Source organism: Ovis canadensis, chromosome 24 (assembly GCF_042477335.2).
Source record: "Ovis canadensis isolate MfBH-ARS-UI-01 breed Bighorn chromosome 24, ARS-UI_OviCan_v2, whole genome shotgun sequence".
In the NCBI taxonomy this organism is placed as follows: domain Eukaryota; kingdom Metazoa; phylum Chordata; class Mammalia; order Artiodactyla; family Bovidae; genus Ovis; species Ovis canadensis.
The window spans coordinates 35,168,900-35,184,830 of NC_091268.1; the positions used below are offsets into that span (position 1 = coordinate 35,168,900).

Consider the following 15,931-nt stretch of genomic DNA (forward strand, 5'->3'; position numbering starts at 1 on the left):
AAATCTCCTATAAGTATATCTGAGAAAACTTTGAAATACATATATTTTATAATATGTAAATAATATACCTACTCTGTAGAAATAATTCAACTTGGACAAATGATAAACAGTGAAAAGCACTCCTCCCACGTCTGACCCTGTCTCCCTGGGGAATGTCCTTCCAGAAATGCGCTTGTGAATATAAGCATATGTACGTATGTGAATCTCTTCCTTGTCTTTTTCGCAGAAATGTTATTTCACCTGTTTTGCACTTCTCTGCCGTCTTCCCATGTTGGCACATAGAGCTGACATCAGCTAGAACTTACATAACCGGCTCTGTGGGCCGAGCAGGCCTGCTCTGTATGCGGTTACTCATATCAACTCATTGAATCTGTGCAGCAGTCCTATGATTGATGTTTTGACATATAGTAAACCCGAGGTTCTCAGATCTTAGTTGCTTGGTGCCCTTCCTGAGGGCAGTGTGTTGTCTTGCTTATTTTGTTTTAGTTTTCTAATGGCTGCATATCTTGACATTATCTGCAAGCACTGTCATGTATTTAGCCAGTCCCTCGTGGGTAGGTGTGAAGGTCATTTCTAAGCTTTTGCTACCGCAAACAGTGCTTCCATAAGCATCTCTTATTTGTGTCTCGTGTGTGTGTGTGTGTGTCCTGGTGCCTACACAGGGTGCACCTGCCAGGTAAATCCCCAGAGGTGGAATGGCTGGAGAAAATGCTTCGTGGGTTTGAACTTGGCTGAGTGTTGGCCATTGCCCTTCAAAGAGGTTGCACTGGCATTGGTGCTCCCATGATAATGGGCACGCCTGCTTCCCACGCCCTTCTGATTAAACTGATACTTTCAACCCACCCAGGGTGGCTCTGGCAGCTTGGTCAAAGTACACTGATCACCCCAGAAGGAGGTAGATGAACGTCCGATGACTCACTGGGAAGAGAGATGTCCCTGCTCACCTGAGCCCTGGAAGGCCCTCACCTGGCAGCTTTTGGCCGCTGACTGCAGGAAGCTCTGTGCATACAAAGAGCTGGTGACCATTTAGGTGCTCCGCCCACTGCTCTGGGACTACAGAATTGGAAGGGGAAACTTAGGTGTGTCCTGGGTCCACAAAGATTGGGACTTCCAGCAAAACAAGGGCCTGCTGGGTGGTGGAAGCAAAAAGAGATTGCTTCTGGCAATCGGTTACCTGGCGTCTGGAAGACGGGAAGAGGCTGAGGAGAGTCGAAACTGGCCCGAGGGACTCATCTTTCAGAAGCGCATGACCCTTTATGGAAATATGCTAGATATTCATTAGTGGGAGTCCCCCTTCTTTAACTTTATTTTGTAATTTTTTAGAAGGTTTACTGAAATACAGTTCACATACCATGCAATTTACCATTTTAAAATGTCCAATTCAGTAGCTTTTAGTGTATTTATAAAATTATGCATCCACATTACCACAACCAATTTTAGCTCATTTTCATTACCCTAAAAGAAACCCCATACGTCTTATTCCACACAGACCCCAGTATCCACTAGTGTATTTTCAGTCTCCGTAGACTTGCCTCTTCGGATAGTTCATGTAAATAGAATTATGTGATATGTGGCCTTTTGTGTCTGGCTTCTTTCACTTAGCATAGTTTTATGGTTGTGTGTTTTTAAAAATCTGTTAATTAATTAATTTATTGGCTGTACTGCATGGCACGTGGGATCTTAGTTCCCAGACCAGGGATTGAACTCACACTGCTTTGGAAGCACGGAGGCTTAACCACTGGGCCACCAGGGAAGCTCCAGCATAGTGTTTTCAAGGCTCATCAATGTTGAAGTGTGTACTGCATTCATTTTTTTGATGATAGATACACCAGTTTTGTTTATCCATTTGTCAGCTGATGGACGTTTTGGTTGTTTCTCCCTTTTGGCTCTTACGAATAATGCTACACAAGTCTTTGTGTGGGCATTTTCCCTTTCTGTCGAGTAGGTACTTGGGAATGGAGTGGCTGGCATATGATAACTCTATGTTTAGTCCACCTTCTTGAAACCAGGGCCTGACAGGCTTGGATTTGAGTCCTGGGTTTGCCTTTTCGTGGTTGCTGCAGGTCCATAGGTGAGTTTCTTCCATCTTCTCTGAGCCTTGGGTACCTCATCAGTGGATCAGAAAACTAACTAACCCGATCTGTCCGTCCTTGGCAAGGTTGTCAGGAGGTGCCGGCCAGGATGCCTGTCTAAGGAAAGATTTCCAGGAGAATAGGGCATTTCGTAATCATAGGGCGTGTTATGACTTTGCTGGTTATTTTCCCACCCTTCTCATCCTGTCCCCTCTGAATCCCACTGGTCAGGGGAGATGAACTAAAGCTACTGTTTTCAACAAAGATTCCTTGAGGATTTTTAACTTTGTTTCTTTTATACTTATTTGTTTGGTTACTTATAAAAGTAATGAATGTTCCTTACAGAAAACAATGAAAGTACAGTTGCTATTAAGGTCTTAGTGTGTATTTCAATATACAGACACAACTAAATAAACAGGGACATTTTCTTACAATAACAGGATTATGCCATGTATGCTTTCTAATAACAGTTTTTCCTCAGCAAACAAGAAATGATGCATATTTTTCCACATCAGGAAGTGTGGGTCTAGTCCACTGTTTTTTTAGTGGCCCCATGGCAACCCATTGTTTCTTTAAGCATTTTCTCTTGTAGGACCCGGAGGCAGTTTCCAAGTCTTTGCTCTTACAGTCAATGCTGGGTTCCATGGAAATTGCACGAAACCTCTAAATGCGTGTGGCCCAGAGTGGGGCAGCCACACAGCACAGAGGCCTCTTCCCATCATGGAGTGTGACTGTGCATCCCCGCTTCTTCCTGCTTCTTTTATTTGCCCTTGGCTGTGGTTTAAGTTTTGTTTTTTTACTATTATTCAGGAGAGGCAAGTAAGGCTGACTTAAGGCCTATATGCTTAAAGTCTACAGAAGTGATGATAGGGAAAAAAAAACATTTTATAACATTCTTTTAATGCTCACTCTGATGGCTCAGACAGTAAAGAATCTGCCTTACAGTGTAGGAGACCTGGGTTCGATCCTGGGTCAGGAAGATCCACTGGAGAAGGAAATGGCTACGCACTCCAGTATTCTTGCCTAGAGAATCCCATGGACAGAGGAGCCTGGTGGGCTACAGTCCATGAGGCCGCATATAGTTGGACATGACTGATGGACTGACAGTGAATGTAGCAGTTGTTTCAAGAACAAAGCTTCACACAGGGAACTCTATTCAATATCCTGTACTAAGTCACAATGGAAAAAAATATGAAAAAGAATGTATGTGTGTATAACTGAATCACTTAACTGTATAGCAGAAATTAACGCAAATTGTAAGTCAGCTTATTTACAGTTTCATTTATACTTCAGTAAAATAAAATTTAAAAATAAAGATAGAGAAAAACCTATGTGAATATGGGTAAGGCAAAGATTTCTTGGATGACACAAAAAGCAAGGTCTATAGAGGAACAAATTGATGTAAGTTGGACTTCAAAATTTTAAACTTCTGCTCTTTGAAAAAAAAAACACTATTAAGAGAATGAGAATACAAGCCATAGATGGAGAGAGAATATTTACTAGTCATATATCTGATAAAGGAACTTATATTCAGAATATATAGAAAAACTCTCAAAACTCAATGATAAGAAAACAAATCATATTTAATTGGCCAAAAAGTTTGGGTTTTAACCTGACCAGTTTTTGGCCATTTCAACACATAAGTGTGAGTGAAGAAAGATTTTCCTTTTTCTTTGGTAATATCTGGGAGTAAAATAGGGTAAGAATAACATTTTCATTAATTTTTTAAAAAGGGCCTTCCCTGGTGTTCCAGTGATTAAGAAACTGCCCACTAATGCAAGGGACATGAGTTCAATCCCTGGTCCGGGAGCATCCCACCTGTGGAGAAGCAACTAAGCATGTGAACCGCAGCTTCCAAGCCCACCCGATAGGGCCCCTCAGCCACAACTCCCGAGCCTGTGTGCCGTAACAAGAGAAGCCACTGCAGTGAAAAGTCTGCACATCCGCAAGTTGAAAGTAGCCCCTGCTCACCACAACCAGAGAAAAGCCCGAGCACAGCAGCAAAGACCCAGCGCAGCCCAGAAACTGAAATGCATCTTTTAAAAACAAGCAACCCAGCAGCAATAGGGACTTCCCTGGTGGTCCAGTGGCTAAGACTCTGTGCCCCCCATGCAGGGGGCCTGGGTGAGATCCCTGGGCAGGGAACTAGATCCCAGCTGTCACATCTAAGAGTTAGAATGCCACAACTTAAAGATTCTGGAGCGCCACACTAAGATCTGGCCCAGTCAGTAAATACTGAAAAAACAAAACCAAAAAACCTAGCAGCAGTAGCTGATAACATCGCTTGTACAAACACATTACCCACACAGCAGGAAGTTTTTTTTTATTATCATTATATTTGTATTTATTTATTTTTACTTTGTACTCGCACACTTTGAGGAACCAAAGTCATTTTGTTCTCTTTCCAGGACTATGTTTTCCTCTTTAGGAAAACCCCTAGGTCTCTGTTTTATGTAAGAATAATTAGTCCACTCAACTGAGTTTTAGGATCTTTGCAACTAGAGAATGTTAGAGCTGTCAGGACCTTAAGATCATCTAATCCAGTGATCTTGGTTTATTAACGTTGACTTACACCTGCAATGCCTGAAGACATTCTCATGGTAAAAAAATGCAAACAATGTAGATGAAGCTGAATTCACCTTGTTCAACCTCTAATTCCTGTTCTATTCCCAGAGACAACCGTTGTTCAACTTAGTGTAAATAATTTTTCAGACCTTTAAATTTTTTCTAAATTTTAAACATTTTATTCAAGTATTGTTTATTTACAATATTGTATTTCAGGTGTACAACGTGTGAGTCAGTATTTTTGTAGATTATACTCCACTTAAAGTCATTATAAATATTGGCCATATTCTCTGTGCTGTACAATTTTCAGACCTTTTAAAATACATTTATATATAAATGTACATTTTTGCTTATATCTACAGACATACCCATCCTTAGAAATCTGATAGTATTATATATATATATTTTATATATATATATATACACACACACGGTGTTGATGGTGGTGTAGTCGTGTCCAACTCTTGTGACCCCATGGCCTGTAGCCTGCCAGGCTCCTCTGTCCATGGGATTCTCCAGGCAAGAATACTGCAGTGGGTTGCCGTTTTCTTCTCCACAGCATCTTCCTGACCCAGGAATTGAACCCAGGTCTCCTACATTGCAGGCAGATTCTTTACCGACTAAGCTATGAAGGAAGCCCATATAGTTATATATATATATATACACACACATACCGGAGAAGGCAATGGCACCCCACTCCAGTACTGTTGCCTGGAGAATCCCATGGATGGAGGAGCCTGGTGGGCTGCAGTCCACGGGGTCACTAAGAGTTGGATACGACTGAGCGACTTCACTTTCACTTTTCACTTTCATGCATTGGAGAAGGAAGTGCAACCCACTCCAGTGTTCTTGGCTAGAGAATCCCAGGGACGGGGGAGCCTGGTGGGCTGCCGTATATGGGGTTGCACAGAGTCGGACATGACTGAAGTGACTTAGCAGCAGCAGCAGCAGCAGCAGCAGCATACACACATACACACACATATATATTTTATTGAAATACAGTTGATTTACAATGTTGTGCTAATCAGTTCTGTACAGGAAAGTGACTCAGTTATACACATGTATACATTCTTTTTTATATATATTCTTTTCTGTTATGGTTTATCCCGGGAGATTGGCTATAATTCCCTGTGCTATACAGTAGGACCTTGTTCACCCATTCTAAATGTAATAGTTTGCATCTGCCAACCCCAAAGTCCCATATCATCCTTCTCCTCCCCTCCTCCCTCTGCTGCTGCTGCTGCTAAGTCCCTTCAGTCATGTGTGACCTCTGTGTGACCCCATAGATGGCAGCCCACCAGGCTCCCCCGTCCCTGGGATTCTCCAGGCAAGAACACTGGAGTGGGTTGCCATTTCCTTCTCCAGTGCATGAAAGTGGAAAGTGAAAAGTGAAAGTGAAGTCGCTCAGTCGTATCCAACTCTTCACAACCCCGTGGACTGCAGCCTACCAGGCCCCCCCATCCATAGGATTTCCCAGGAAGGAGTACTGGAGTGGGGTGCCATTGCCTTCTCCGCCTCCTCCCTCTAGGCAGCCACAAGTCTGATCTCTGTCTGTGAGTCTAAGAAAGCTATGGTATTGATTAGTGGTTTCTTCCACCAGTAAACGGGTGTCATACTGCTTGCTTTATTCGGCACTTTGTTTTTTTCCACTCAAACAATAGCTTTTAGAGATTGCCCCTATCAGTGCCATCGTCTTTTAAACGCTGCATAGGATTTTGCCAAGTGTGTGTGATTATCCCACTGTGGATGAGCAGGGTGTTCGCAGTGTTTGCCTGTTACATAGCATTATGAGCACCAGCCATCTTTGGGCGGCTCAGCTGGGCACACCTGCTAGGTGATCAGAACGGGTGGGTCAGAAGTCAATGAAGAAGGTTCATTATTGCTGGCCAGCCATCTAGCATAAGCAGATGGCCCTCAAAGGTGGCGATACCTGCTTCCACTCACAGTGTCTGAGAGCACTCACTTCCCAGGCCACAGTTACCACCTGTTTTTCCTAACATGATGGGATTAAGCAGGACCAGTGATTTCAGCTCAGCTGAGTTTGTTCACCTGTAAAGATCACTTGGGGCTCAGTGAGACACTATTTCTAGTGGGAACATGTCTGTCCCCGGGGTGGGGACAGGAAAGAAGTTGACCACTAGTAGTCAAAACATTCTTCCCTGTCTTTTGTAAATGAGGAGATGGAAGTTCCCCCAGTGGGTCAGCAGTGGGCTGGAACCAGAACTCAGGGAACTGAGTCTTAGTACAGGACCTTTTATATTGTGCTTAAAAAAAAAGTCAGTTACATTAAACATACCTGTTGCCAGTAAGGTCTGGCTTGACTCTTTTCTGGATTTGTTTTTTTTTTTTTTTTTAAAAGGGTGATTTTGACCTTGTGACATATCATGCCCTCTAATTCTGAAATACTTTTTTCTTTGACTTTTTTTGGTTCATGCCACAGCACCCAGCCAGCACGTGATTTCTGTTGATAATCCTCATTGTTTGAGGGGCCTGTCTTAGGTGGCTTAGGGCATGTCTTAGTCACCGGTTGAGAGAAGTACATTTGGAAAGTTGTATGTCTCAGGCAGAGGACAGGGCACCTGACGTGCCCAGAAGGGTAGCCTGCAGACTACACAGAACTCTGCAGGCTTCTTGGCAGCTGCGGGGATCAGAAGGCCATTCCTGCCGTTCACAGTGGCTGGAATACAAGGGGGGACTGTGGCACATTTTTAAATTACAGAAATCCGGAAACTGCTTTCCTTGTAAACATGTCTGCTGCAAGGTTATGTATAAGAGCGAAAAATAAGTGACCAGCTCAACGTCTCATTGTGGAGAACCACAAGTGAATGAACAGTTAAGTCAATAATAATAAACCCATGCAGTGGATTACTGTGCAGCTGTTACAGCTAACTTGTAAATTCATGATGTAATGTTTGTGTCAAAAAATTTGAGTGGTTTGTTCTCCGCTTCTTGGAGTATAACCTAGGAGAATCTTTCTGGAAGAGAACTCCAAACTTCTAAATTTTAAATGTGATCTCTCAATTGCATTCCCATGAAATATGTCCTACTGAGCTCTTGCACAAGCGCACAGAGATTTAGAGAAGTGAATGTTCCCTTCAGCACTGTTTACACTAGAGATCGTTGGAGAGAATCCAAATAGCCATCAACTGCTGCTGCTGCTAAGTCACTTCAGTCGTGTCCAACTCTTAGCGACCCCATAGACAGCAGCCTATCAGGCTCCTCCATCCATGGCATTTTCCAGGCAAGAGTACTGGAGTGGGGTGCCATTGCCTTCTCTGAGCCATCAACTGAGGTCTGAGAAATACCTTAAGGTCTCCCACATTGCAGACGAATTCTTTACCAGCTGAGCCACAAGGGAAGCCCTACCTTAAGGTACATTTATGCAATTATATTATATCCTACAACCAAGGAAGGGAATGAGGTCACCCCAGCCTGTCTGCACGTATGACATGGTAAGACTGGATCCAAGATCCGGTGTAAAGTGGAGAAAAAAGGAAGATGCAGAACACTCTCCTGAAAGGCTGTAAATTATATCTGCAGTGTGATTCCAATTTTATTTTAAAATGCACATAAGGGATCTGGAAAAGAACTAATTTCCAAAGCATTGATGATGTTAACAGTTGCTCTGAGTGGATGGCCTGTGGCAAATTTGAATTTTGTCTTCTGTATTTCCCAAGAGTTTTCATTAAGTGTGAAATATTAGCTTCCAAGTTTTTAGGCTTTGCAGAGATTAGAAAGCCACAGTAAGGGGGCCCTGGGCTATGTGTGTGTATGTACTTGTATGTGTGCGAGTTTCTTTTTTTTTTTAATATTTATTTATTTGGCTGTGTTGGATCTTAACGTGGGATCTTTGTTAGGGCTTACGTGCTTAGTTGCTCTGAGGCATGTTGGGTCTTAGTTCCCCTACCAGGGATTGAACCATGTCCCCTGCATTGCAAGGCGGGTTCTTAGCCACTGGACCCCCAGGAAAGTCCCTCTGTATGAGTTTCTTGATGAGCTCAGCCCCTCTACCTCCCGTCCTCTGAGCAACTCCCAGGGGTGGAACTTGGGCAGGGCCATGGCTGGGGAGCTGTCCTGTTTGAACCCAAATCCATGGAAGAGCTCCTAAGAGCTGGCCCAGGAGGCTGAGGGAGGCTGTTGTGGGAAGAGGAGGTCTAGAATCTGCCTGGCCCAGACAGTATCCAGCCCCTTCCTGTGGCTCAGACCTGTGGCGTGGAAGGGAGTTTTGCTCATGGATTCTGTAGAGGCTGTCAGGCAGAAGTTCAAGCTCTAGGGAAAGATGGAGAGGGGATAACTATCAGTTTGAGTGTCAGAGTATTTGTTTGGAGGGGAAAGGAAAGGATTCTGCCTTGGGATTATAAAAGCAATAAAATGAGCTTTTTAAAACAAAAAAAGGTAGAGCCATACTGTGATGCTCTTGATACTCAGTGTGTTCTCTCCATCATGTGCCTTGGTCATCTTTCCCAGTTAGTGCTCAAGAGGCCCTGTTCTCAACAGGGTTTGAACATTTGGGGGCACGTGTTTTTGGGCAGTGCAACAGTGGCGGGCACTGAGGCACCGGATGGGTGGAGGGCAGGGATGCTAAACCCTGGAACCGCAGAGCAGATCTGCACAAGAAGTGGTCCTGCACCCCAGGACCTTGGGACGTCTCCTGGGAATCTGTTCAGTGTTAACTGAGAATTTACCCTTTTGTTAATGTAAAAGGCAATGTATATTTTGCATAGTTTGATACACTCTTGAGATTGAGAAGCTTATATTGTCTATAAATTTCCTTGGGGGTGGTAAAATGGGCTGTATTTATGATTTATAGAGTGTATTTATGATTTTTAAAAAAGTGACATTGGACCAGGTAAGAGTCCAGAATTCTCACCACAGGGCTATTTAACATTTTAAATGAACATAGTCGAAGTGTATTAACCAGTCTCCACAGACAGACATTTGGGTTGAATTCAGTTTGGTGCAATCACAATACCCCTCGTACACAAGTGTGCACACTTGTGTTTGTATTTCTTTCTGATTTTTGTATTCTCTGGGTCTTTGTCGCAGCATATGCACTCTTCCTTGTGGTGCGTAGGCTTTCTCTAGTTGTGATGTGCAGGCTTAGTTGCCCTGTGGCGTGTAGAATCTTAGTTCCCCAACCAGTCTCTTGCGTTGGAAGGCAGATCGATTCTTAACCACTGGGCCACCAGAGAAGTCCCTATGTTTGTTTTCCTATGTGGTACATTCCTAGATATAGGGTTGCTGGATCAAAATAAAGGAATATAGGGACTTCTCCTGGTGGCCCAGTGGTTAAGCATCTGTGTGCCAATGCAGGGGACAGGGGTTCGATCCCTGGTCCGGGATGATCCCACATGCTGCAGGGCAACTAAGCCTGAGCCCCAGAAGTACTGAGCATGTGCTCTATAACAAGAAAACTCACTGCAATGAGAAACCCACGCACCACAACTAGAGAGTAGCCCCTGCTTGCAGCAACAAAGACCCAGCACAGCCAAAAACAGAAATTAATTAATTAAAAAAATGAAGGAATACATTTTTTTCCCATTTTAGTACATTGCCAGGCCACCTTTAGAAGAGGTTTATACCCCCTGACGGTATCTGAGAACTCATTTTCCCACATCCTGGTCAGACTCCTGGTAATCAGCTGTTAAAATGTCTTCCAATCTGAACAAAGGGATAGGGAATAATATTTTCATTCCCAACTCTTTGGTAACAAGCAAAGCAGTATGTGTTTTTTTATGGGTATTACGTTTTCTTCTTCAGTTTTATAGTTGAGGCAGGTCACTTTTGGCCATGGGAAGGCTATGCCCCTGTGAGGTCTTTTGGGAACTGTGTTCCTACAAGGATAATAGGTGATTATAATTCTGACTGAGTAATACTGTCTGCCTCCCAAGAGGCTGGAGACACTTTGGAAATCGCGTGGTGGGAGGAATTGGCCTGCACTGCCCCAGAAGCCTAACACTCCCGTGTGCTTCTGCAGGAAGCTTGGAAGCATGCAATCGAGAAAGCCAAGCACATGCCTGACCCCTGGGCTGAGTTCCACCTGGAAGACGTTGCCACGGAATGCGCCACGCGCCACAGGTCAGCTCCTTGTCTGCAGGTGCTGTATGACCCCAGTTCTCTAGGGGTCTTTAGGGGTTGGGACCTTTTTCTGCTTGTAATCAGTGAGGCTTAAGTACCCCTGGAGATCAAGTAAAAGGGAATATAATAATAATATTGGTCAATATTTGAGCATTTACACATGTTTAGGCACCATGCAGGGCTTCCCTGGAGGCTCAGATGGTAAAGAACCCACTTGCAATGCAGCAGATCTGAGTTTAGTCCCTGGGTTGGGAAGATCCTCTGAAGGAGGAAATGGCAACCAACTCTGGTATTCTTGCCTGGAAAATACCGTGGACAGAGGAGCCTGGTGGCCTACAGTCCATGGGGTTGCAGAGTCGGGCCATAACTGAGCGACTAACACACATACACAGACAAGCACTGTGCATTATCTTATTTAATCCTCACAGTGTTCCTATAAGACAGTATTCAACAGGCTAGGGTGAGCTACGCTGCAGTAACAAATAGCCCAAATGCAAGTGACAGAAACCCAGTTCACAGTGGCTTAAGCAAAGAGGAATGGTTGACTTATCTATGTGGACTTCAGGTATAGCTTATTCCAGGTGCTCCAAGGATGCTTTTGGCTTTGACACCAGATAGACTCTCTTGCATTAATGGCACTGATGGCCCCGGGAGCCCCATGTTTCATCTCACCAAATGGAAAAGAATCTTACTCAGTTTTTAACATTTGAATCTCATTGGCCTGGCTTTGGTTATAACACTAAACCAGTCATTGTGCCAGGAGCTTTGCTTTGATTAGCCAAGTCTAGGTCACATACCACACACCAGAAAGTGCTGGGGAATCAGCTCCACCCAGTCCATATGTTCTGAGAATGGTGGATGGTGGTTCCCCAAAGGAAAACTGGGCTGCTGTTACCAGAAGAAAGAAGAGTGGATGCTGGGCAGGCAGAAACGGTGGAGTCCTCTCCACCTTTCTGCAACATGTTCCTGCTCACACCTTGTGAGGAGATGGCTCAGAGCCTGGCGTGCACCCCTTCCCCATTTTGGAGGGTGACCTAGCAGGCCCTGGGGGCTGTTCCAGCAGCTGGGTATTGTGGGTGCCCCAGAAGGCCAGGATGGGAACTCTGTTTCTTCCTGCCTATAAGGGCAGTGTGGTGGCTGGTTGGTGACCAGTGGCTTCCAGGCTGAGGACACCAGGCCAACAGGGAGGCCCTTGGGAAACAGGACTCACATGCTGGGCTAGTTCTGTGTATCCCAAAGCTCCCCAGGAACAGGGACCAGGGGCCACACCAAACTGTGTTGATATCCTAACTAAACTTGATGATTTCAACTGCTCTGACTACCAGCAGAGGGAGGTCAGACATTGATGCCCAGAATGACCAGAGATTTCTAGATTGGAGGCTTCCTCCTCCACTCCTGGTCTTTAGAGAGATATGCTGCAAGCTGGCCCTTTACTGGGACAGATTTCCTATTCATGTGAGTTGTCCCCAGACTGGTTAAGTGTAAAGGTCAAATTGAAACTGATATGGGTTTGAATCTTGGCTCTCAGGAAGGTTATTTCACCTTTCTGAACCTCAGTTCTTCCATCTGGAAAGTGAACACAGTATTTGTATGGCTCTCACTGGGCTGAGTGGTGGTTCTTGAGGAGTTCCGTGTAAGCACTCAGCATACGGTGAACGCTCAGTGAACTTAGAGCACCTCTGTCCTCTATGAGGTCAGTGGTTATGAAGGACAGCTAAGATCCTTCCCATGTTGCATGTCTCCACCCTCCTCCACCTTCTGGGTGCCTCTCAGCTTTCAGTCTACTTGGAAGTGAGGGAAGACTTTCCTTTACCTTGGCACCTACATGGTAATAAAATTAATAATAATGATGGCCATTATTTATTGAAGACAATACTTGCCATGAGCTTGTTGCCAGCAGGTATGCGGCTCTGACAAGCCTTCCTCCCCTACCCCACCCCCCAGGCCTGGGGCAGCTTACCTGCCAAGCCTCTGCTTGTTTCTCCTGGTTGAGGTTTCAGGCTCTGAGGAGGCTGTTCTCAGGAGCTGGGAGGTTCTGGAGTCTGTCTCCACCAAGGGTGGACGAGGGAGGCATCTGCTAGAGCTGAGAACACCTCAGCCCTGGGGAGGTTTTAGATTTTGGGGATTTACTGAACTGAAGAGCTTTCTACCAGACAAACCTGTTAAGGCCCAGCCAGGCCTAGCGGCAGATTTGCTCTGGGAAAGAGGATCCCTGGGAAAGAGAGAGATGGAAATGTTCTGGAACCCTCTCCGTGCCTCTCTGTCTTGGGTGTATAGCCAGCAGCCCCTTTCCTGGCTGGACTCAGAGGTAGGACCCTCCACCACTGCTGTCTGCACCGGGACAGGCTTTAGGAGACTGGCCCAGCAACCTGGGCTGGGCCTCACAGTGGCAAGACCAAGGGTGCTGCCGCCTTCCTTCCTGGGACACATCATTCATTATCTAGACCAGTTATAATAAAGAAATTTATTTATTCAGTTGTTCATCCAGCATGCATTTATTAAGCAAGCCCAGTACCAGGCCCTACAGTACACAGCACAGACATGGCTTGTCTTTGTGGAGTTATAGTCCAGTGGGGGAGCCATAGCCTACCCACAGCCCAGCAGTAGCATGGGGGTCGGCGGGGGGGGGGGCGGGACATGGTGAAGGAACAGCTAGCTGCCTTTGAGGAAAGGGAAGGAGGGAGCGTGTCCACAGACTGAACCCAGGAGGTCAGCTGGGCCTGTAGGTAGAGAGTGGACTTGATCCTGAGAGCAGCAGGAAGCCCAGAAAAGTCTGCTTTTAGCCAGTGAGTGACAGGATCAGGTGATGGACACTGTGCCCTGGGCTGTGTTCTGGTCTCTGCAGGTACAACGCTGTCACCGGCGAGTGGGTAGAGGATGAAGTCCTAATCAAGATGGCATCTCAGGTGAGCAGAGCCTTGAGCCCAGTGCGGTCCAGGCTGACCAGCTGCAGTGCCCACTCCCTCTCCTCCACATCCTTTTTTTTTTCAGCTTTAGGGAACTCTCTGTTGTGTATTTATTTTATCTTTTATAACAGCCTTATTCAATATAATTCACACACTATGTCACATACCTATTTAAAGTGCACAGCTCAGTGGTTTTTAGTATAGTCAAGAGTTGTGCAACCATCACCCCGATCAGTCCCAGAACATTTTCACCATCTCTAGAAGAAACCTCATACATACCCATTCGCAATCAGGCTCCAATTCCCTCATCTTCCCCAGCCCTGGGCAACCACTAATTTAACCTCTGTCTCTGTTTATTTACCTATTCTGGACATTTCATATATTGATCATTTATGTTAAAAGATTCTTCATGACACTTTTGTTGAAAATCAATGAACTGTGAACGTGTATATCAGTTTTCAAAAATTGCAAGTCACCACTTAATACTGTTCATCTAACAAGATGAACTCAGTAGGTTGTGAAAAAAAAGAATCAACTAGAAAATAGAGAAGTTCCTGCATAGGAAGCAGCAGGGTTGATTTGTGAAGCATTTGTAGTGTGTTGCACACTCAGAAAAGTGTATGGCTTGTTGAATTTCACCAAGTGAACACACGTGTAACCAGTACCCATATCAAGACACTGAAAATCACTGGCACCCCCTAGAAGACCTTGTCGGCCCCAGTTACTTCTCCTTTATTCCCAAGGGTAAGCACTGCTCTGAATTCTGTTACCTGAGGTTGGTTTCCCTATTTTTGTACTCCATATAAATGCAGCTCCATACACATACAGTGCATGTATAGCTCACCGTTTTGTCCATGAGGTTTGTACATATCTGCGTCATGTCTTTCAGCCCTTCGGCCGGGGAGCAATGAGGGAGTGCTTCAGGACGTAAGTGACTCAGCCTGCCTCTGGGGGGCCCTGCCCAGGTGCCCTCAGGCTCCTGAGAGCAGGGGCTCTGTGACATTCTCTTCTTGGACCACACATTGGGCCAGGCTGTAGGGATGGGTGTGGGCAGAACAGGGAGTCTGTCCCTTGAGCCCCCCTTCCCAGATCTCTGAAGGATGCTGTGGGGTGGGGAAGCCCCTCCCACCTCCTGCATTTTATTCCTGACTCTGTCAGCCAGATCAGGCAGGGTCTCCCCATCCTGAGGACTAGGACTGGGGTCCCAGGGAGCCCCATCAGGCAGGCTCCCTGATGCCTCTCCCCTCAGGAAGAAGCTCTCCAACTTCCTGCACACCCAGCAGTGGAAGGGGGCCTCCAACTACGTGGCAAAGCGCTACATCGAGTCCGTGGACAGGGATGTGTACTTCGAGGACGTGCGTCTACAGATGGAGGCCAAGCTCTGGGGAGAGGAGTATAATCGGCACAAGCCCCCCAAGCAGGTGTGTGGCGCCCCTGCCTTCCACATTCCCACACCAGCACAGCCCAGATCTGGAGCTGAGGGCGATGGAGGTGCTGCTCAGCGGGCCCCCTTCTTTTCTGTCTTAGCAGCAGGTAATAAAACCCATTGTTTATGGAGCCTGACAGGTCAAGTGCTCTGTATGCCAAAAGTTATTTATTCTTAAAAACAGAACTCTGGAACTTCCCTGGTGGTCCAGTGGTTAAAACACCATGCTTCCACTGCAATGGCCGTGGGTTCAAACCCTGGTTGGGGAACTAAGATCCTGGATGCTTGCACAGTATGGCCAAAAAATGGGAGAAAAAAAAAATTAAAAAAACCCAGAGCTCTGAGGTTGGTGGAAGTTGGAATATTTTTATTTCATTTACACATGGGGTCTATTCGTCAGGATTTTTGTTTGCAAATGACAGAAATCCATTCAAACAGGCTTAATCCAAAAGGGGAATGGGTTGCTTCCTATAATTGAGAAACAGGGCTGACTGCAGGCACAGCTGGGGCTTCCCAGGTAGCACTAGTTGTAAAGAACCTTCCTCCCAATTCGGGAGACATAAGAGACCCAGCTTCAATCCCTGGTTTGGGAAGATCCCCTGGAGGAGGACATGGCATCCCACTCTAGTACTCTTGCCTGGAGAATCCCATGGACAGAGGAGCCTGGTGGGCTACAGTCCATGGGGTTGCAAAGAACGGGATATGACTGAAGTGACTTATTCCTTGGAAGGAAAGTTATGACCAACCTAGATAGCATATTAAAAAGCAGAGACATTACTTTGTCAACAAAGGTCCATCTAGTCAAGGCTATGGTTTTTCCAGTAGTCATGTACGGATGTGACAGTTGGACCATAGAGAAGGCTGAGCACCAAGGAATTGATGCT

The 15,931-nt window shown here is 45.6% G+C and overlaps 1 protein-coding gene across 9 annotated transcripts in view; it reads left to right on the forward strand.

Annotated features, from left to right (window-relative positions):
* The window catches only part of EEF2K (eukaryotic elongation factor 2 kinase), a 68,387-nt gene that overhangs the window by 22,846 nt on the left and 29,610 nt on the right, over positions 1-15,931 (forward strand). For all 9 annotated transcript variants that reach the window (XM_069570321.1, XM_069570322.1, XM_069570329.1 and 6 more), the window contains 4 exons: positions 10,615-10,715; positions 13,561-13,621; positions 14,511-14,548; positions 14,871-15,042. In XM_069570321.1, coding sequence (XP_069426422.1) covers positions 10,615-10,715; positions 13,561-13,621; positions 14,511-14,548; positions 14,871-15,042 — 372 coding nt within the window. The remainder of the gene's footprint in view (positions 1-10,614; positions 10,716-13,560; positions 13,622-14,510; positions 14,549-14,870; positions 15,043-15,931) is intronic.